The sequence below is a fragment of the Netta rufina genome, assembly GCF_964035555.1.
Source record: "Netta rufina genome assembly, chromosome: 1".
Taxonomy (NCBI): Eukaryota; Metazoa; Chordata; class Aves; order Anseriformes; family Anatidae; genus Netta; species Netta rufina.
This window is the reverse complement of record NC_140123.1, coordinates 91,743,427-91,765,398: the sequence shown is the minus strand read 5'-3', so window position 1 is coordinate 91,765,398 and position 21,972 is coordinate 91,743,427. Positions and strand designations below refer to the sequence as shown.

General features: G+C 41.4%; 1 protein-coding gene across 1 annotated transcript in view; it reads left to right on the top strand.

The window, feature by feature from the left end:
• The window catches only part of AGPAT3 (1-acylglycerol-3-phosphate O-acyltransferase 3), a 57,815-nt gene that overhangs the window by 32,358 nt on the left and 3,485 nt on the right, over positions 1–21,972 (top strand). The window contains exons 3-7 of the mRNA XM_084287264.1: positions 10,266–10,492; positions 15,172–15,341; positions 15,521–15,682; positions 18,546–18,699; positions 19,132–19,234. Of these exons, the coding sequence (XP_084143390.1) occupies positions 10,315–10,492; positions 15,172–15,341; positions 15,521–15,682; positions 18,546–18,699; positions 19,132–19,234 (767 nt within the window). The 5' untranslated portion in view covers positions 10,266–10,314. The remainder of the gene's footprint in view (positions 1–10,265; positions 10,493–15,171; positions 15,342–15,520; positions 15,683–18,545; positions 18,700–19,131; positions 19,235–21,972) is intronic.

Here is a 21,972-nt window from a genome sequence, read left to right as displayed (position 1 = left end):
TCCAGCAAATCTTTGTTGGATTGTAAATCCCTGCTCAGAAATGGAGAATACCTGAAGTTTCTCAATGAAATTGTTTGTTTGTTTGTTTGTTTTAAATTATTTTTTTAACCTCCTTTAAAAACAAACAAAAATCAAAAAAAAAAAAATCAGACGAAGTATCTTTAACCTGCTCAAACTTCAGTATTTGGGACGTAAGGAGAGACTTGGTACGAAAGTGAAGTTGAGATTAAGGTAAGTTAGAAAGTATGGTAGGAGTCAAGGTAGTGACAAATGGATTTGTTACTCTAAGTATTTGTTAGCATTTTCCCTGTCACGTTCACTTAATGATTAAAAAGGGTTCTTACCAACATCTAGGCATCAATAAGACCAAATCATGTTTTATTATACCAGTCATAATTAATATAGTTTCAAATTTTTGTACTCATATGAATACATTTTCCACCTGTAAAGGCAAACTTGTCTGCTTTTATAACTTCAGAAAAAATGAAAGGCTTTGGAAGCCTGAAAATCTCTAAGCAGAATTATTTTCACTTAAGAAAAAAAAAAAGAGTAACCATGGCCAGAACATGCTCACTTTCAGAACAGAGCACTACTGTGAGGGGAAAAACAAGACTTAAGTACCCCGGAAAGTCTCACCCCATTTAAAATTGAGACCTTATTTTCTCCCACCTGTTCTTTGTACCAAGATTGCGAGAGACTCTTTCCTTCTTCAGCTCCCAGTCGGGTTTTCAACTTTGAATGAACGAGGCGAAATGAAGAAAATAGTCTCCCTCCACCTGCTAGCTCTATCGAAACCAGAAGTAATTAAGGCAAGAAGTCTTTCTTCACAGCAGGAATTGAAAGTGCTTGCATTTGAGGGGAAAATGTAAGCATAAGCATTTGCTCCATAGGAAAAGCTGCAAATAATAGAGCTGCTAAATGCAGAATGTGATTTCCTGGTGCTTTAAATCTTGACTTGACCCCCAGTCAGGTGGGGCAAAAGTCCTGAGCTCTTCAAAATAATAAAAGTACTGTTTTCCAGCTCTATTGAGAAGAGCTCACCAAGGCAACTTATAGCACAAGTTATTTCTGTGGTTAGTTGCGTGTTTGTGATAGAATATATAGTAAGTTTTGATCTCAGTCCTCTTCCGTCATTTTCATCAACTGGAATGTGTTTAGTTGTATTTTTTTATTTTATTTTTTTTTTAGAAATCAAACTAAAAGCCTGAGTTTTATTTCTGTACGTGTGTGTGTGGTGCTGAATCGGAGCCCCTCTGGCTCTGCTGGTATCACCTTTGCTGGTCAGTGGAACCATGCCCCCAGTATTCAAGGTATTTATGACACTGTAACAGGGAGCTGCAGAGAACAAGAGTCAGAGAAAATGAAAATCCATCACAGGTATAATGTCTTCAGTGTTTGTGAAGTTAAATGTCAAGCAAGGATTGGATCCACGCCATTTATGAGTTGGGAAGAATTGCTACTTCTCATCTGTCCTTTTGGAAGAGAGTACAGATCAGATAAATTCTGACTTTCCTATTACTGTGTGTTTGATAATCTGTGCCTTGGCCGAACAGGAGAAATTCAAATGACATCAGTTACTTCTGTGGGAAGGGAAGAGATTTGATATTCTTGCCACGTTGCCTGAAAAAAGGATTCATGCTTCTGTCAAAATGCAAATTTTATCACGTATTTATGGGATCGCAGATACTCTGTAGCATTCACATAGGCATGAAAACAGCAGTGTGATGGAATAAATGATGTGCTGACTTGATAAGAATACTTCTTATGGCCAGCCCAGCCTTGTGACATTGTGTGTAAATTGTGGAGTCCGTGCTCTCCTAACTTGCAGTTCTTACCCTGTCCCTGATTATGATGGTCATTACGTACAGACCATTTCCTTCCATATGCCAGCAGAGCTTCTGGGTTAAAATAAAAGTCTGTGAGGCCTACAGCTGCTCTCCTGGAGATGGCTGATAAATCCTCTGCATGTTATATGTATGTGTGTTGTAGCAAAGTATGTATAAAGTGTATGTGTGTTGGAGCAAGTCAGAAGCGTGCAGATACTGTGGTTGTTAGAGGTTTGCTGGCTTGTTTTCCATGGCAAGCACTCAGAACTGCTTGCATGATGCTGCTGGCGGTTTTGTTTATCACAAGTGCAGGACTACACATTGTGTGAGCTGACTTTAAACACCTAAAATGTTAACTTTAATATCCCAGCGTTGCCTGTTGTCTGTTGCAGTTGCAATTGGGCAGAGCACCTTGTCGTTGCACTCAGAACGAGATTGCAGAGAGCTGTTAGGAGGACAAATTACTTGGCTAATTACAGTCGGACGCCTGAAGTTGGACCTGCAGGAGCGTGCTAAGTCGTCCAAGAGCTTCTCCCAGCCTGCTTTTACTCCCGAGGCCTGTGCGAGCTGGAAACCTGACAGCATTTTTCAGAATTTGGGGTTGGCGTACTGACTGAATACCCGATGGGAGGGCAGTGCCGGTGGTGCTGGGCACAGTGGCTGGATGGCACAGCGGCACCGTGGCACGTAGTGGGATGCCTTACAGAGCCAGCAAGCTGTCGGGATGTGCAACAAAAAGGAGGGTGGGATGTGAGGGAAGGGAGAGAAGAAGAAACCAGGGAGCTAGCAAGGATTTGCACCCACAGGTCTCCCATTGTGGGGACAGGAACTTCTGGGCTTTGGCTGCAGTGGCAAAGGGGGGGAGCAATAGCCCCCCACAAACAAAAAAGGGTTAGGGGGAAGCTTACAAGTTCCTAAGAGGAGCAAGACTGGCAGAAGTTTTCGACAGCCATTTCTGACAGTCGTATTTAACTGCCTGTCCAGAGCCATGAGGAACTTGGAAAGCTGTTTGTAGTTCCTATTTATGTCTTAAAATACACGGAATACAGACAGTGTTCAAACTCATGCATTGCATCATCACGTATCTTGCTGTGTGCTGTTTCTTTTTGCCCTGTTTTTTTTTTTTTTTTTTTTTTCCCCTTTTTTCTCTTGTGAATCGCAGCCTTGTTTTTCCCCCTCTCCCTGCACGAGAGCTGGAGGCATCCCTTCCTGCTGTGCCCTGCCATGCCAAAGCAGTAAGGCTTACTAAAGAGCAATTTCTCTCTGGTTCTGTCATCCAGGGTTGAATACCTTGTATTTTTTGCCCTTAACTCTTGACTTGGCCCCTTCCATTAAAGATGAAACCAGGAGTAACATCTGTCTGTCTGGGTTTCAAAATGAGTCGAGTTGTAAGCCACACAGAACAAAATTATAAGTGGTGGCTGTTGTTATTTTTCTTCTTGACAGCAAGCAGGTCACACAACTCAAATTTGAACTCAAATGTTTGCAGTCTGGTGGATCTCTGTAATTAATAACGTTCAAATTTAGGGTTTGGTTTGTTAAGGCTGAGGTCTACGAGGGCTCTTCCAAGTATCTCTAAGTGGGTACGTACCCATAAGCCCATGTGTGCCTGTGAGAAATGAGACAAGTTTGCAGGGTTTTCAAATTATCTAGGCTAAATTTTACATGCAATTAAGTTTGGTTTTTTTTGTAATAATATAGTTTTAGGAAAAAATAATTGACAGAACCACCACCACCAAAAAAAAATAAATAAATCGGTATTGCTTGTAGTAAAGCGAAAGTGCCAGACTGCAGGCTGAAAGATGACAAGTGGTGTTGCGTGTGTATGGGGAGAACCGGCACACCAACACCTACAAGCAATTGTGAATGATGTGTTGTAATTGAAGCTGTCCTAAGTTTGCTAAACTTTCAGCCTCTTTGTCCTCCTGAAATAAAATCAAGGTACATCCATGCACAGCCAGGCCTTGTCACCAGACAGCAAAAACGAGAATCCTGTAGTGTCTCGCAGCCGCAGCGAAGCCGTGCTATGGAAAAAATGATGTCACCCGCGTTCACTGTTGGGGCTGAGCATCACTGAAGTCGTCTGGGCTGGTTTCACCCAGTGAACTTGCAACACCATGGCTCCAGTTTTCACGTCGTGAGCAAATACTTACGAAAATACCCCTGCTTTCTTCATAGATCGATGCCTGCGATGAGAGAGATTTCCCAAGCAGTTCTTCCTTGTGGCAGCTGCCTTGCGGTCGACACACTTCTAAGCAAGTCAGGATTCATTTCGGTTATCTGATCCATTTGTTTAAATAGAGGCTGAGCTAACTGGGGATGTATGTTGAGCAGAAATTGAATTTGTGCGGACTTGCTCTTTTTTTTTTTTCTCTGCATGTGCTGAGTACAATAAAAGGAAATGGTTGAAATCAAATTTGGAGAATAGCCATTTTAATACTGTTTGTGTTTGCAGCTGTAATGCTGTAGCAACAAGTTAGGAAAATACAATTTCACCTCTAGCAGAGGCATTAACAGTGTTTTCTGCAACTAGCGAGGAGGCTTAATCATACTGATAAGATTTCATTCAGGGCAGGAAAGGAAAGGAAGGCTGCCCCTCCAGTGCAGTGGTAAGTAGTATCAGGAGCTGCTTTATCCCCTTCTGGTTCCATCAAGTCTTTTGAATGTTTTTCTATGGTCACTCCCTAGTGGTGCTCGCTGGTACTTGGCAATTATTCACTGCCACGTTTTATTTCATAGCCTACTCTCTCCTGAAGCATAGTCAGTAAACTCATAGTCTTGTAATAATAACATAGGAGCTGCAAAGAGTAGAGGAGGCAGGAGCAGGGACTGGTGTTTCTGCTGAGGGTGTGAGTCCCTCACGTGGCTTGCTTTCTGATCTTGTAGGAGTTTCTTATGTTTACAAAAAGCTTTATTGCTCTGACTGCTGCTCTCCAGAGTGACCATCACATCGTGCCTAGAGTTGTCTGCTACGCTTTATTTCATGTTCTTCTGCTACGGGTAATTTCTCCAGGTAATTTCTTCAGTCTGCACGCCTATTAAATGATGATGAATGTCAGAGCAATGTACACAGCTTTTTTTTTTTTTTTTTTTAAACCTTGATGTACTAGCATCTCATTAGGATGATGAGTCAAGCAAAGGTCTTCCCATTTGCTGTAAATAGACTAATCTCATCAATAAATTCATCAAAAATCTCTAAAGGGTACTGAGCCAAACCTATTGACAATACTGGAAGTTTCTGTGATTTAGTGGTTTGTAGATCCAGACAGATAAATTGAATGTATTTGAGACAGACAGTGGAGATAATCTTTCACTCTTAACCTTTTCTACAAACTATCATGCTGTTTCAAAGCCAAGAATGACAAAATTTCAAGGAATAAATTCTCACAATGGTAATTCAGCAACTTTTTTTTTTTTTTTTTTTTCCTATTTAAGATCATATTCGTAATTCTCCCAGCTTGGAAACAAACTTGCATTTTTGTGACCTGAGTTTGGCTTAATGTTCTTTTCCATACACCTTGGTTTGGAAAATTCATGACAAGCAGGATTTTTTAATGAACTCTGAACTAGCCTTTCATCTCATTGAGGGATGCGCAGAGAAATTAAATCTATATTGTATCAGAAACTAAGATGATCTTTCTGCGGTGCTTACGTTTTAAATGCTAGGTCTATGGCAGACAGTATGTCATGCCGTCTGGGATGTGGTTGAGTAGTTGTCTATTATTTTATGGTATATCTGGAGAATCCTGAGTATAGGCTGTTCAAATGGATACCAAAACTATTTTTACCCGTTATTTCCTTTCACTTTCCAGTTTTACTGACTAACTGCTGTTATCTAAGCTGTGTTATCTAGCTACTTACACAGCTCTTGCTGCCAGTGGTTCTTACAAAACTGCACTTCTAAAATAAATCAGGCCTGAGGGGAGACTGCTTTTAGTGGTGACATGGCAGAGTGGGCAGGAGCCTCAGATTGCTGTGTTGAAGTCTGGTGCAAAACCCTGGGTAATTACTGTCCTTTGGTTCTGTAATTCTTCTGCATCGTGTGGGTCAGGCTCCCAAATTCCTTATCTTGGAAGCAAATGTGGTACAGTGGGTGAAGAGGAAGACTATTGATTACTTACTTTCTTCCTGAGCATTTTCTTACAGGAGGAGTGTTTGCTGTGATTGTATCATCACACCTTCAAAAGCTGGATAGCCAGTGCTCTTTTGGCTTTTAGCTAGAAGAGCATTGTATAAGATGCAAGGGAAAAGTTTTTCTTAGAGGTAACTGAGAAAGTAACTTGTAAGCATTCAACACAACTCATTAAATAACTGGCATGTTCTTGCATGGTGTGTCCCAGAAACGTCCAGGACAATAATTCACTGCCCCTATGGCAATGTAGTGCCTCTGGGAGATGTGAGGTTGATGAGACTGGGACCTTTACTTCAATTTATCCACCAAACAGGGCCAGGCAGTGGCGTTATATGCTTTCCGTCATATCTCTGCCTTGACTGTTAGATAGCTGATTACTGCCCATGGATTTTCTCATCTTGTAAAGGGAGGTAAGAGAAAGGATGCTTTATGGTGCTAATTTTCATAGCTGGCTGTAAAAGCAAAGTGAGTCACTAGAGGAAACTGGAAAGCAGAAAGTGTACTGAAAGAAGTTTTCATCAACCCCTGGCTGCTGCTATTCATACCTGTCCCGCTTATCCACGCAAAGCAGCTCATGGAACAAATCATCCTCACTTTGAACAAAAAATAGCTTTTTAATTCTCCTTGGGTGTTTTCAATAACCAGAATTTGTGGAATTCTGAAAAAAAAATGGTGGGGATGCTGTCGATGAGATATGGCCAACAAAGTGCCTTTTGTACCGCTTTTCACTCGCAAAGTTATTAGCTTTTCTTCATAGAGAGCTTTTGCCAAGTTGATACAAACATCAAGGAGGCTTACAAAACTCAGCGTGAAAAATACAAGAGCGAATGGCAGAATTCAGTATCACGGGGTTTTGTGTGATTTCTCAACTAGCAAAAATGGGAGGTAGGTAAAATACTGGAATTCAGGGTGGGAGCAACATATTCAGAGCAAAGGATGTCAGTAATTAGTTTCATAAGTGGAGATAAATATGGTACAGTAGAGCAGAAGCAGCTGAAGAATAGAAACAGAGCTTGCTCAGAAAACTGAAGACAAATGGCCAAAGATGTGAGGACTGGCTGCAGCAGCTTCTGGTGTCAGGCATGGGAATTCTCACTGGGCTGGAATATTAGAACTGGTGGGCCAGTTCCTAATTTCACGCTCGTATTCATGCATACCTTATGAATTTCAGAGGGTTGTACAACATGGCAGCAATAAATGAATTAAAGCCTGGAGTTAAAACTGGAAATACTGTACGTATAGAATGATTAATGGCTTAATTTTCACTTCTGAGTTCACAGAGAAACTCATATTTCTTGAAATGGCTGTAACGTGATTAGTGAGTATACTGCATCTGTCTTTTAAGCTGACTTCTTAATGAAATTGGGCTGATGCACTCTTGCTGTCTCTGCCATTCTCCTTTCTCATGGCTTTTGAACTAGGTGGCCAACTTCAACCACGTTTAACAGAGAGGTGGAGGTCTCAGAGCAGGTTAATCATTAGGATATTCATGAACGTAGAAGGCTGGGTAAAGGAGAAAGATGATATTTTTTTCTGAGAGGCACTTTGCATCTTATAGATGCCAGCAAATTCATGTGAATGAGGAGCCTCAAGACTCAGCTCTTTAGCAGAGAGTGGTATAAATGCTCCTTGTTCCAGCAAATGGTGCTTTCCCCATCCTCTTCCCTGCCTGTCTCTGGGATTCAGTAAAACAGCTTCTGACCTGACCTTCCTTTGCCCCTTGGTCTGCCCTGAACCGCCTCTCTGTCTTATGTTGTCAGGAACGCAGAAAAATAAAGAAATCCTGGGTTAAGATTAACTTCGTAGATATCTTAGAAAATCGAGTGCTGTTAAATGAGTGACTCGCCAGAGGGACACCAGCTCTTTTGGGGCTGCAGCACTGCTGAGGCCTGCAGTCCCCACGTGCCCAGGGGTGCGGGCTGAGGCAGCCAGGCCGTGTCTCCAGGCAGAGCCGCGCAGCTCTGGAGTCCTGCCAGAGTGAGGCAATGCCCAGAGCACAAGGGTGATGTAAATCCTACTTCCATACGCAGAAAGCTGGAGAAGCAACACGACAGGGTGTCTCCAGCTTCCCCTTGGGTAAAATGTGATGTGTCCTTTTGGGTCTAACACAGCAACATCCTCAGTTTAAAGTACAACCACCAGTGTGCTCCAGACTCCTCAAAGCAAAGAGTCTGTGGAAGTACAGCCAAATGATTTTATTTGAGGATAATTCTTGAAATTTTCTTGTTCTCCCCGCTGTTTGCATGCACTTTGGCCCTTACCTGAAAGGGGCCAAGCTGTGCCTTGAAAGGTGGTAAGAACTGTGACGCCCGTGACAGGCACAGGCACCAGCAAAGAAATAGCTGTGTGGAAAGGGGGGAACTGTTCTCTTCAGGCTTGGTTGGACTGGGAGTTGGGGTGTTTTAGATTGGATATAGAAGGAATTTCCTCACAGAGATGGTGGCCAAGCACTGGAGTGGGCCATCCAGGGGAACGATGGAGTCACCATCCCTGGGGGTATTTAAGAGATGTGGCCCTAAAAGATGTGGTTTAGTGATGGGACTCAGTAGGTCACATTGGTCATTGGACATGACCTTGAAGGCCTTTTCCTGCCTAGCTGATTCTCATGGAAGAAATGTTCCTTCCATTCTTATAGGAAAACACTGGGAGAATTTAGATTATTCATCCTAAGCTTCAGTATCAGTTTATTCAACTTGCTTTGCCTTCTGTGGTAGGCACAATAGTTGCTATATTGAAACAGATTTTCCTCCTCTGTAATGTACTTCTGAAGTGGCTAGATTACAAATGATGCAAACAGACTTTAATTGTGAAAAAGCTAGACACTGCATGAAAGGCACTAACTGAGGTGTAGAAGAGACAGTAAGAAAACAAGCTAAGTAAAATTGCTGTTGAGTTTTATAAATAGCACCATCATGTAAGCAGGTGGCATCTGGCTCCTGACAGCTGGCAGGTACTTTATTTTCAGGCTTTGGGAACTTCTGCATCACTTTTGGATGCTTAACTTGTCAAGTGTGCTTATTACCATCTACTGGTGGTTCTGGTCATTTGCAGCACTCAGGGAGACATAACATGAATACTTTCAGCAAACTTTGGCTGAAGTAGAAAATGAGGGTCATGCCTTCACTTTTTGGGTGAGACATAAAGGATGTGGTTTGACAGCCTGGCTGGCCTCATTAAAGGGCTTCTAGTACCCAACAGTGCCAGATAGCTTGGTTTCAGAATAAACTCAGTCAGGTGGCTCGTTTAAAACATTTTGTTGGGTTACATTTGTGCTGGTGGGATTTGCATTGGATCATACTTGTCTAAGATACCTTGACTTTGTGCTGGTTCACGTGTCACCCAGCTTTCTGCATCAGGTGTAGGTATGAGGTCTGTGCCTGAGTTAATGCTCTGGCTAATTCAAGGGAGGTAATTTTCTGTGCCAAAGCTCTTCCAAGATTGAGTTTATATTGCTACTTAGCCTAAGGATTTTTTATTATTTTACTTTTTTTTTTTCCCCTGTACTGACTGGTATATCTGATCGTGGAGCTGTGGCTTGACAAAATAAGAAGTTACTAAACTTGCTCTGGCATGGTTTGTGAATGTGGTAATACAGAACTTCTTTTTCCATCATGTAGCTTGCCAGGTGGCTGCTCTAATGACCAGCCCTGCTCTTTTCATCATGAAACATGCTGCGGGGTGGAGAACCTGCTCTGCAGATGGGCTTCACTGCTGTTCTAATCAAAGCATGTGCAGAACAAAGCTGCTGAAGCCCAGCAGCCCTCACTCCATGCTTGTTCATAAGAAGTGTGCACAGAGTGCTGGTGTTGGAGGCAGGCCAGGAGGGCATCAGTTCATCTACAGGGCTCTGGAGGCTCAGCATACCAATAAACCCATGTTTATTGGGTGCAGGGGGGATGAGGCTCCTGTTGCAGTTCAAGGAGGGCACAGTGATTGCAGTCCAGCTCGCTGGCTGGTGGTGGCTCAACTGGTTCACTGTGAGCATGGATCTTTGTGTTTCTCCCAGCATTAAGTCCAGTTTTATGATCTTTGTCCGAAAAGAGGTGTGAGATTCGTCTTCAGCTAACAATAATCTTGTTAGTGGGCTGTAATTGGAAGTAAAGATTTATTTTAACCTTTGCTGATGGTGCAAATCACTTCCAATTTGTTGTGTGAAGACCTGAATGAGGCAGGCTCGGAGAGGAGGTTTATAGGGCTGGGTTTCTGTTGCTGGAGTTGCACGGACTGTTTGTTACAGTGCTCCCATTTTCCCCTTCCTCAGGGTTTGTAAATCCAGGCTCAATTAGATGCTTTCTTTTCTCTTTCAGGACAATTATTCTGAGTGACGGCCCTTGCACACGCTTCTGAGTGGTTATCATGGGCTTCATTGCCTTTCTGAAGACCCAGTTCATAGTTCACCTCCTCATTGGGTTCGTCTTTGTTGTGAGTGGACTGATCATTAACTTCATTCAACTATGCACGCTAGTCCTCTGGCCCATAAACAAGCAGTTTTATCGACGAGTAAACTGTCGCCTTGCCTATTCGCTTTGGAGCCGTGAGTATGCTTGAAGGAGACCTGAGGTCTGGGGGTGGGAAGGGGGGTGTCTTTGATTGCTCTTCATTAATTTAAGGAAGAAACACATGCGTGTATATGCACACACAACAGAGAGAACTGTTAAGTTGTAAGTAGACTCTTTCAGAGCAACTCAGAGCAGACATCTTTTTTAAGTTTTGGGAAAACATACGGGAGTCAAATGACTGAGGCATACTGTCACTCTGTCCTATAAAAGGAGTGGAAAGGTAAGCTCCTTGCTACCCTGACCCTACCTTGCTTGGTGGGAAACTGCCGATCAATACCATCATTGTCCTGCATCAGAGACTCTGCTGAGCGATGGGAGAAAGGGGAATTCGGAGACTGCTTCAGGTATTTGGTGTAGGTGCTTTGTTGACCACTTGCTTAGGGGCACAAGTTGACTGTGTGATCTGCAAGGACAGATGTCTGTCTTAAATATCTAGTGTAAATGCCTTTGTAGCTGGGCTGTATGACAACTGCAGAGTCCTCTTATGCCCTGCAGTATTCATCTATGACACCTATGTCTCTTCTTGTAAACAGTTTTCATCTTCTGCCTCTGGGAGAGCTCTGCAGTGAGTTCAGCTGCTTTGCTTTCCCATTTTAAGACTTTTGCAAAACTTCGTCCCTGTGGATGGTTTTCTTTTTCCTCATACAGCTTAACAGGACAGTAGATTTCTGAAATGAACATTTAGAAGGCTCCTTAGTCCAGATGTCACTCCCTATTTCAGGAGTGAATCATCCAATGCACTTATACATTTCCATTCTCCATCTTCTTCCAGTATGCATGGCCACTTAAATTAGTGCTCAGCATCCAACTCCCACTTTGGATAAATGAGTCACCTGAACGAGTACTTAAATTACAATTGAGCAGTCCACTGACAGGCACCCACATTTAAGTCATCAATGTGAAGTATTACCAGTAAAAATGCTCCAAAGTATCTAGTTTGGTTGCTTTTTAAGTTTTTTGTCTTTGTCCTTCCTGTGCTTTTTGTTCTACCTATTTAGACTGCTGTCTAAGCAGCACAGGAGAAGTGAAATTAAGTAGAGTGTCAGGCAAACTGTCAGGAGAAAAAGGTATTGTAATGGAAAAAAATATAGACAGAAGCTTCAAAATTAGCTTGGGGCATGAGATGGGGGTGTATGGGATTTTGTTTTGCTTGTAAGAATTTCTTTGTGCTTTTTAATAACTTAGAACCTGATCTCATCTTGCAAACTATTGCTGCACAAGTCGTCTGTTTTTTTTTTTCAGAGGATGTGAGCTGCTTGTGCCTGTAAGGCTTATAGATTCACACCCTTGATTTCTGCAAGTTAGCATTGTGTGTGGAAAAAGCAAGTTTTAAATACTGTTTTCTATACTTTGTATACACTGAAAATACCCTACACTTGTTCAAAAAGGTTTGGAGAAGTTGAGTAGATAATTGGATTGCACCTAGGATAACCCCTCGTGTACAGCCTATTAAAAATTAAACGAGTGAGAAATTAAACTATGAAAATTAATGTAAATGTTACATGGGATTGCAGAGGGCTGATGGCCTGTAGTGGAAGAGCTGGCAGAATGTGCACTTCAATTGTGATTTATAATGAAATAAGTGGTGTAAGTGTAGCAGTTCAAATGTTGCCATCGTAATGAAATGTGTTCTGTTACAGGGAAGGCTTTTGGCAGTGAACCTACAGCTTGGTGTTCTATTCTAGATGCTACGGTTTGGTCACTCACTCCAAACTGTTTGGGTTGAGGCTGAGAGTTTTCATGTAGGAGCTCTCCTTACAGTAGCTGTTTTCCACAGAAACTGCTCTGCCAGTCTGGCAAAGGAATTGTGTGCAAGAGTAGATATATAGGTGGTTGTGTGTGTGTGTCCACTGAAAACAAGGCTCTATTACTGTATTTCTTCTTAAATGCTAAAATGTGGCTTCAAAAGGGGAAGGAGATAGACTCTACCCAGTGTCCATGGCAGACATTTGGGGAGAGATAGCAAGAGAGAGATGTGTTGGACTTGAAAGCTTTCTAAGAAATAGTGAAGCACTGAAATAAGTCATCTGGAGGGCCTGTGATTGAGATATTTAAGGACAAGTCAGACTAGTGAGCTCAAACTTCAGTCTGTTAGCAAGGTGGCATCCCCTCCTCCCTGTCCTTCCTGCCAGGGCCTTCCTGGAGTAAATTGGTGCCGGGGATTTTTGTCAGACTCTGGGCTAAAAGTAAATGCTTCATTGCATATTTAATTCATGAAGGGTGGTCTGTATTCCAAGTTTTCTTGTGTCAACTCTTTTCAGATGACTCATGCCTTTGGATAGCAGTGTGTTTAGTCCAGTTCCAAAAACAGTCTCTCAAATTTTAGTACTTGAAGCCAAGAGATGCATTGTGCCTCTTGTTTATTTTCTTTCTGGATGGCTTGTGAAGTCATAAAACCACTTGCTTTGGTGTGTTGGAATCCAGATGGCAAGAAGGGATTTTGCTGTAGTAAAGTTCTCAGTGGCAGCTACATGGAGCATCCCAAATGTTGCATGTCTTACCTTCTCTTGGCTTAGAAATAGAGGCTTGCTGTATTAGTGACAGGATCAGTGCACATGAAATATCTGTTACACTTCCCCCACACCTCCCTCCCCGCACACACACACCAAAAAAAAAAAAAAAAAAAAAAAAAAAAGGGAAACGAACCCATTCCTTGTTATAATAACTACATCATTTATGAGTACACTTGCAAAGGACAATCTGTTTCCTTATATTTAATTCACTGGCTCATCAACCCGCCTATTTCAGTGTGAACTCTGAGATCTCTAAGCAAAGCTTTCTCTACTATTTTGGAATACATAGTGCAAGGAATACCTTGCAGAAAATTGACACCTGCCTCTGCAGAATTTTTACCTGATCTTGAGGAAAAAAAACAGACCCATTTTACTTTATTTTTTATAAGAAAATGAATTGTCTGTAGCACATACTGTAGGTGTTTAGAAGGGGAAAGTGCTTGGAGTATTATACTGTTTGGTGCCACTACTCTATTCTCCTGAACACCTACCTGGAAGAGCACAGCTCTAAACTGAGGTCATTCTTGCTGTCCTCTTTCCCCTTGCACTAAGCCAGCATAATCAGAGCAAGAAAGGTAAGCCATCACGTCATTCCCAAAGGAGACAAAGCTGTAAAAGTAATAATAATAATAACTTCTAGTTGGTATAATTTTTTCTTTTCTCTGCTGTAATTCCAGTCAACCAGGGTTATACTTTCAATCAGCAAATCGTATAAATTTGCCATGCGTCCAAGTGAGCAAGTCTTGAAAATGTTACAGGAGAATACCCTGGCAGATAAGCGGTCACACAAGGAATACAATCTGAATAACTAATTCTAAAGAAGCTACGTAGCTTTGGCAAGTTAGGATCATTTTCCCTACTACTCACCTAGATAGTGTGTTTGCCTTCTTATTGATGTGGTGGAAATTTGGACTGACCCACTCTTACTTGGCAGCTGAGGTAGAATACTGTGAATTGTGTGCTCGCTGATCAGAAGCCCTTATGCAGGAAGGCATCACTCCATTTTACAAAACCAGGCTGGAGTGTACAGGGTGGCAGAACTGTGTAGATGTAGAGAACTGAGAGGTCTCCTTCCAGTTTTGTGTATCTAGGCCCTGCATATTTATCGTAATAATATCAGAAAAGCTGGAATTTTTAACTGCTGTCGTTGTGCTACCAAATTTTGATTACATCCATAACTAACTGAAATGAGAACATACCAATGACTACAGTTTGCATGGAAGCAAATCTTCCTACTGGGAGAATGAACTATTCTCATACTTTTTATAGATGTCCCATGATACCAGCAATACTTTCCATCTGCCTCGTTGCACTGAAATGAGACAAATAGGCTAACCATAGCAACTACACTGAATGTGTGATGAATTTAAATGGAGGGTCCTTTTAAGATGAAACAGATGGAGGTGGAAAATGAAAAAATGTGGATAATGAAGGAAATGTACAGTGGAGTAAGAGAGACACTGGAATATTGAAAAGTTGGAGAAGACAGGGGAAAGGGCTCATTCTTCACTGTGCAAGAAAGAAGCAATTTAGTATTCCTGGCTTTGCATGGGTATTTTGATAAATTAGCTTGATTCTCTGGTGCTTCTGACTCTGACGACCATAACATAGAATGATAAGAGTCCTAATATTAAAAAGTCTTGCGGAAGGTCTGTGACACCGTATGCACTTAAGAGCCCGTTATTGGTCTGTTTACCTCCATAAAGCTTGTTTCATGTTGAGTAAAAGCATTAGGCAGCATCTATGCATAATTTGTATTCCACCTGGGGGAAAGTGCACTCATTTAGTGGAGCAATCAACAGCCCAACTGTCTTGTGTTCAGGTATAAAGTTTGGGGTATTTTTTCTGTTTATCATGAAATTCCACATTCATACTACAGTGCCCAAACTTGGCACCATAAAAACTTGTTAAAGAATTCCTAAAGCATATATCTAGTTCCCTAAATGCTGCTTAAGGATAGCATTGTGATTTGGTCTATACCTGTACAAGCTCTCATTTAATCCCTACTGGACTGGGTTGAGATGACGACAGTGTCGTCAGGAGCCAGAAGAGTCCAGGTACTGAATGGGGCCGGAGACTAAATGCTGAACATTTTGTGTAAGCATCACCTCTAACTCATCTGTCTTCACCATGTTTGTCAGAGTTGGTAATGCTGCTGGAGTGGTGGTCAGGCACAGAGTGCACCTTGTTCTCCGACGAGGCTACTGTGAATACCTTTGGGAAAGAGCACGTCATCATCATCTTGAATCACAACTTTGAAATTGACTTCTTGTGTGGCTGGACTATGACAGAACGCTTTGGAGTACTAGGGGTACGTGGTGCCATGAGCTTTCCCTTCATCTGAAGGACTGTGGGTCTATTTTAAACCCACGCACACAGAGTTTTCCAGATAAAACTCCATCAGCTTTCCATCACCTTAACCCTAATGCTTTTGTTCGATACACATCAGCAAATGACAATTTTGGATTGTTGTTTTTGTTTCTCTCCAAGAGTTCCAAAGTTCTCGCTAAGAGAGAGCTACTGTATGTGCCCCTAATTGGCTGGACGTGGTACTTCCTTGAGATTGTTTTCTGCAAAAGGAAATGGGAAGAAGACAGAGATACGGTTATTGAAGGATTAAAACGTTTGGCTGATTATCCTGAATATATGTGGGTAAGTGTTGGGTTCCTCTGCTGGTATCGACTGCTGGAAATGCAATGGTGAAGGTGGCACTCTTGTAGTGCAGTAGCCTTGTGTATCAGGAGGAGATCTGCTCCCTTCTGTTCCTCATGTGCTGTCATGGAAAACGTGCTCTGTTTCAGGAGGTCTTTTGGGATATGCCCATAAAGTGTTGCTTTGTTTTCCTGTTGGTAATTAAAGGCATTTGGAAAGCAGTTCAGAAGCTTGCACGGATGATTTAGAAGCTTATAATGAATAAGTCAAGCTTGTGTAATACTTAAAAACAAGTTCAGATAAAATGTATGGCTTTTTATTCTTTTTAAAATAATAATTAGCAGCTCATATTTGACTACTAAATCTATATAACCTTAAGTTACATCTTCTGAGGTAGGCTAAAAATGTAGGCAACAAAAAATTTTTCTGAGGTAGGCAAAAAATTTTCCTGGAAGAGCAAGTGCATCTGGGTGGGGTGGATGCACAGACCATGAATTTTAGTAGTAAGTTCTTCTGTTAGCGTGTTCTTTGATCTGTAAAATTATATGTTTCCTGAAAAGTCTCTATGAGAACATATGGTAAGATTACAACTGCTTTTGCAGTTATGCTTCTCCTTTTTATTTTGACATTATTTGAAGCCAAGGGTAGAACATGTACGTTTCATTACGTACAATGTTATTAGATTTTACTGCAGAAATACAGTAGTATAATCAACCTATTAACCTTCTTTTAGCTTTGAATGCAAATGTTTTGATAAGTTTACTGTTTAGCTTTTATAGCAGTGTGTTTAATGTGGAGATATTTGGCTCATAAAACATTTTAAGATGCTTTTTGCACAGTTCAAGTGAATTTCACTACTCAAGAAAGCTTGTTAAAATGAATAGTGAAATAGTAGGTCTTAACTTGTACATAGTAAATGGATCATTTGTTTTTTTTATCATTACAAAAAAAATACAAATAAAATATCTGGACAATGTGTTTTAAACTACTTAATTGCTTGAATACATGGGTATGAACTAAATATATCCTCCTCATTCGTGTTTAAACAAATACACACACACACACATATATATATATATACATACACCAATTAAAATATGGCAAGACTTTATTTTAGTTGCAAGTCTGTATGTTGTAATGATTCTATCGTTGATAACCAAGAACTAATCTCTAGGGAAAACAACAACAACAAAAAAAGCAAATGCCAAACGTAGTTATTTAAATCAAGGCTTCCTGCTTGGTAATTTAAATTATGATTAAAATTGACTTGAATAAATCAATTCCCTACTTTTTTGTGCATTCTAAATGTTGCAATTAGCACCGTCTGTGCAACCTTCCTTCGTTAGTTTTTTTTCACTCAGGCCTTACAGTGCAGTCTGTACCTTGCTCACTATACTTGGCTCAGAAGGGTTGCTGCACCGCTGAGTACAAGAAGGGGAGAATTTGGTGCAGCAGAAAGAGAACTTGAATTTAAGACCAGAGGCTGAGTGTGCAACATTGGCCTCTGTACCTTCAGCTGTCCTCACCAACTGCCTGTGGTGGTCGGTCAGGTTTTGGTAATGGGATTCACAGAATCATCTAGGTTGGAAGAGACCTCCAAGATCACCGAGTCCAACCTCTGACCTAACGCTAACCAGTCCTCCACTAAACCATATCCCTAAGCTCTACATCTAAACGTCTTTTAAAGACCTCCAGGGATGGTGACTCCACCACTTCCCTGGGCAGCCCATTCCAATGCCTAAGGGCCAAATGAAGATTGCAGGGCCAGCTTCCATGCTGTCACACGCTCAGGCAGTTCCAACTACCACGTGTGTGGCTTTGCAGTCTTAACATTTGTTTGATTTACCTTTTATGATGCACATTGTGTATACACTACAGAAGGAACAAGTCAAGCAGCCACAGCACTGACAAACAGCAGGTATATGGTGACTCACTCAACAAGGGTTTCTTTTGAACTGCAACATTACAGCATTGTACGATGCTGCTGTGAGAAAGAGCAGTAGCAACCTTATATTCCCGCCGTGCCCGTTGCCTACTTGTGATGCAGAGATTTGTGTGTTTGAAAGCTGCACGGTTCCTAAGGAAAAATGGATGTCCACCTTTCAGAAAGACCAGGGATAAACAGAAGTTCACCCCAGGGTGCTCAGATGGGCTTTGTTTGTCTGCTCTTGGCTTTTGGCTTCGGTGTCTCTCACAAGTAGAGCAGATGTAATACAGATGCTAGAGAAGGGCAGATCAATAGCTTTATGCTGCATGAAGTCAGGGTGGGAGGATTTCAGTCTTTAATTGTTGCTCAGGATACTACACTCAGATTGATGCCTTACATGATGAACAAGGTAAAGGCTTTAGAGAAAGGTACCATTTTTTATGAACACAACTGGTACAAGTTAAAAAAAAAATAAAAATAAATAAAAACAGAAAATCCTTCAGACAAACACGTCTGTCCTCAGATGAGTAGCTCTGGTTGTACAGTTCAAATTTTAAACAAGCAAGCTAGTGATTAATGTTTTTTATTCTAAAGTAGTCGTGTACTGATAATTGGGTTACTTTTCCTGATATGTAGATTAGTCCATAACCAGCCAGCTAAATCTTTAATGGATTTTTTTTCTTTATAAATAAATATTTCAGGTATAACTACTTAGAGTTTTGTTACCTTAAATTTGCTTCCAATGTAGTTAAATATAATCTATGCTGAATGAGTAGCGAGGTGGTACTTGTGCCTCCTACTTGATGATCAAATTAGGTAACTGAAGCGTGTGTGTGCACGGATACATGTTTACATTATAAAAAAAAAAAAAAAAAGTATTCTGCTTGTTTTCTTGTGATCACAAAATATCCTTGTTTTTGCCTTTTATTTTACTAGTTTCTCCTGTATTGTGAAGGAACTCGTTTTACAGAGACCAAGCATCGTATCAGTATGGAGGTAGCTGAATCCAAGGGGTTGCCTAAGCTGAAATACCACCTATTGCCCAGAACCAAAGGCTTCACCACTGCTGTCCAGTGTCTCAGGGGAACAGGTACTGGCAAGCTGCTATTCATTCTTCACATTAATTGTAACGTGTAGCACATAGTAGTATATATACTCTGTTGTTCATTTTCTCCATTACAATTAACAAGTTGGCAGTAATAATCATTCACCTGTAATTCATGCCACATAACTTTTACTACTCCTAAAAAATAAACTTCTTAAGTGTGTAATTGTTGCTTAGTTCATCAAGTCATCTTGTGTTTTGGTAACGCATGTGCAATGTAGATGGGAATGTCAGGTGGCTGAGAGAGAAAAATAAATAAAACATGGTAACACAAAATAGTGAAGGGCTCTGCTGCCTGCATCACTAATGCAAGGCTTGTGCAAGGCCCTGATGCTGTTTAATGCAAGGGTGCTGCTGGCAATGTGGTTGCTAGAATTGCTGACATAACATTCATTTTTCTTTCTTTTTTTGCAACAGTTGCAGCAGTGTATGATGTAACACTAAATTTCAGAGGAAACAAGAACCCGTCCCTATTAGGAATTCTTTATGGAAAGAAATATGAAGCAGATATGTGTGTAAGGTGAGCATATAATGATGGTGAGCCCTAAGATGCATGCTTTGGCGTGTTGAAGTGTATTCAGATTTCCCAGGGAAGCATCCTCTGCTGTAGTCCTCTTTGCTTTGTTGTTCAAGTTTCTCTGCAGACCACAGAGACCTCCTTGCCATGCCCACACCCCAGCTTCAGTTTACTTTCACGTTTCAGATCCCCTGATCTTGCCCAGCAAGTCAGAGAGCATTGGACGGACTTTTTAAGCCTGAGTATAACTGTACTGTCTGGGGTTTCCACAAACTTTGTGCGGTGAGGGCACTCATGTGCCTTTCTTTTGTCTGATGGGAACAGAAAGCAACTGCTCTGTGCCCTACCCAGTCCCTTGTGAGCATATGTATAGTATAAATAGCCTGCCCAGCATCAGTAGCCTCCTGTAGAAAGTGGAGTAAAGCTCCTTATTGTGCCAGTTAGTCTCCTTCTCTCACATGGCTTGATTAGCAGATTAGAAGGTAAATAATGCTGAAACTCAAATATATGAATGAGGTGGTACATTCCTCACATTCTTTTTATTTTTTTGCCTGAAAGAGTGACTGTTAACCCCTACCTCCATGCAGCACGTATATGCATGCATGCATGCACACGTACGTGTGCTTTCTCTTTCTTGCTTTCTCCTTGTTGCTGCCTTCTTCAGAAGCTTTGTGTGATAATAAAAGCTACCAATGTTTTCCTGTTGAATTTCCTCCTTTCCCTTTTATGTCTGGACTTGACAAATGACCTGCTTGTTCTTTCCACAGTTTTGACAGCTCACTTCTGGTACTTGAAGTAGCAGGACTACTTGCTACTTCCCCTACTCCGTTCACCTCTGGCCCTGGGTGTGTGCACTGCAGGTGCATAGCACTGGCTCTGTACATTGTCCTAATGAGAGCCAGTGTGCCATGCCAGAGCTTCCACAGGCAAAAGACTTTATAGGGACTCGCACTCAAGGTACTACAGCACCATTATTTTTGGAAGAAATGCTGTCCCAGGGGAGGCAGGGTGCTGCAGCCCTAATGGGGAAGGGAAGGACACATCCCTGATGAGGGAAGTGAGCAGACGACTTACCAGTTAGTGAAACAACACATAAAGTAGTTGCCACCTCTAATTCCATACTGGTGCTACGTGTGCGTTGCATATTTACCTAGATCCAGGGTGCACGTGCATAGATGTACATCTGGATTGTTATACACCGAGCAGCTGCATTCAGTTAAATTATTCAGTTAAATATCCTATGGCTTGGATATTATAACTGAGATGCAAGTTGCTCTCCTCTATTGGTGAGGAGAGAAGAGAAATGTTTTCATTAGTCTTTAGAAGAGATTTGGTTTCATAAAATTCTGTCAGATAGTGTCGCCAGGTGAAATTGCTAATTACCCTGTTGAAGAAGGTAATAACTATGTTGTTCGGTAATGTTGATTTATAACATGTTTGTGGACTGAATCGACATTCGCAAGATGCTTTTCTATACCTGAAGCTTCCGCACTGTATCATGGAGGAAACCATTATAAAAACAACTATTTTTACAGTCTTCTTGCTGAAAATTAAACATGTCCTTGATGTGCCAGCGGACTTGGCTTAGGTAGAGAAAGGAAGCATGTAAGCTCTTGTTCTTCATATATGCGTATGAAGCTACCCGTGTAGAGGTAAGAAGCTTAGCTCCCTGGGGATGATCCAGTCTTTCTCCTGACAGGCTCCAGAGAAACTGATTAGCTAAATTAGTAAATGTTGTTGCTGTGAGTACCCTCTAGTGGTGATGTAAGTACAGTAACGATTTTAGCAGAGAGCTTTCAGCATATGAGCTTTTTTTTTACTGAGCTTTTGTTGAGCATTGTTTATATTAATTGAGCATCTCCTCCTGTTAGAATTATTAGAAGGAAATCTGTAAAACCTAGTTTTCAATTTGTTTATAGGATGCAGAAACTATTAGAAGTGCATTAGAATATCTTCCCTCTGCTGCTGCAGACTCAAAGGCTTTAACTTGTACTGTGGAAACATATTCCCTGGTTGAACAACACCAGATAAGTTGTCTGTGGGATCACTGTGTCTGTAGCTCTCCTAAAAGCCATAGTTCTGTTTTTACTGCCTGCCCTGCTGGAAGAGGGGCCTGCTACCAATGTATGAATGTTAACAAAATGTTTGAGCTTGAGGGTAGGAGGTGTGTGTGCCTGCCCTATACAAACCAAGCACCTTCTTTCTGAGTTGATCCAGGATGTGGAGTTGTGTGCCACTGAGAAAGGAGACAACACAGACATGCCATTAACATGTTCACATATCAGAACATGAAAGAATGCAGGACAATAAGTTGACTCTTCACAACTAGAAAGAGAATCTTAAAAGGTGCCTGTGCTCAGTGAAGTCAGGTCAGTACCCAGAGCTGGGCATAATTTTCCTGTGCACTCAGAACTCTGTGTCTCTACCTGTATGGCCAGAGAGGCAGAGAGAGAGAAGAAATGCAGCCTCTGTAGAAGGTGTTTTCCTTAGAGTTGGTACACAGTGAATTTTTAACCACCCACCTCTCATTCCTTCATTTTTTTTCCCCTCACTAGCAGAATGTAACAAACAGTTATCCTGGGTCTTGGCACTTTTGCTCGACTTTTTCCAGCTCTGGGTGCTTCATTCTGAGCTCATTGGAAATCAAACAGTGGTGGTTCCAGTGAGAGGGCAATAGCATTTTAATAGGAAATGCTTACTTAACTAATGTGCTCTAAAATTGATGGATGCTGATACAGTTT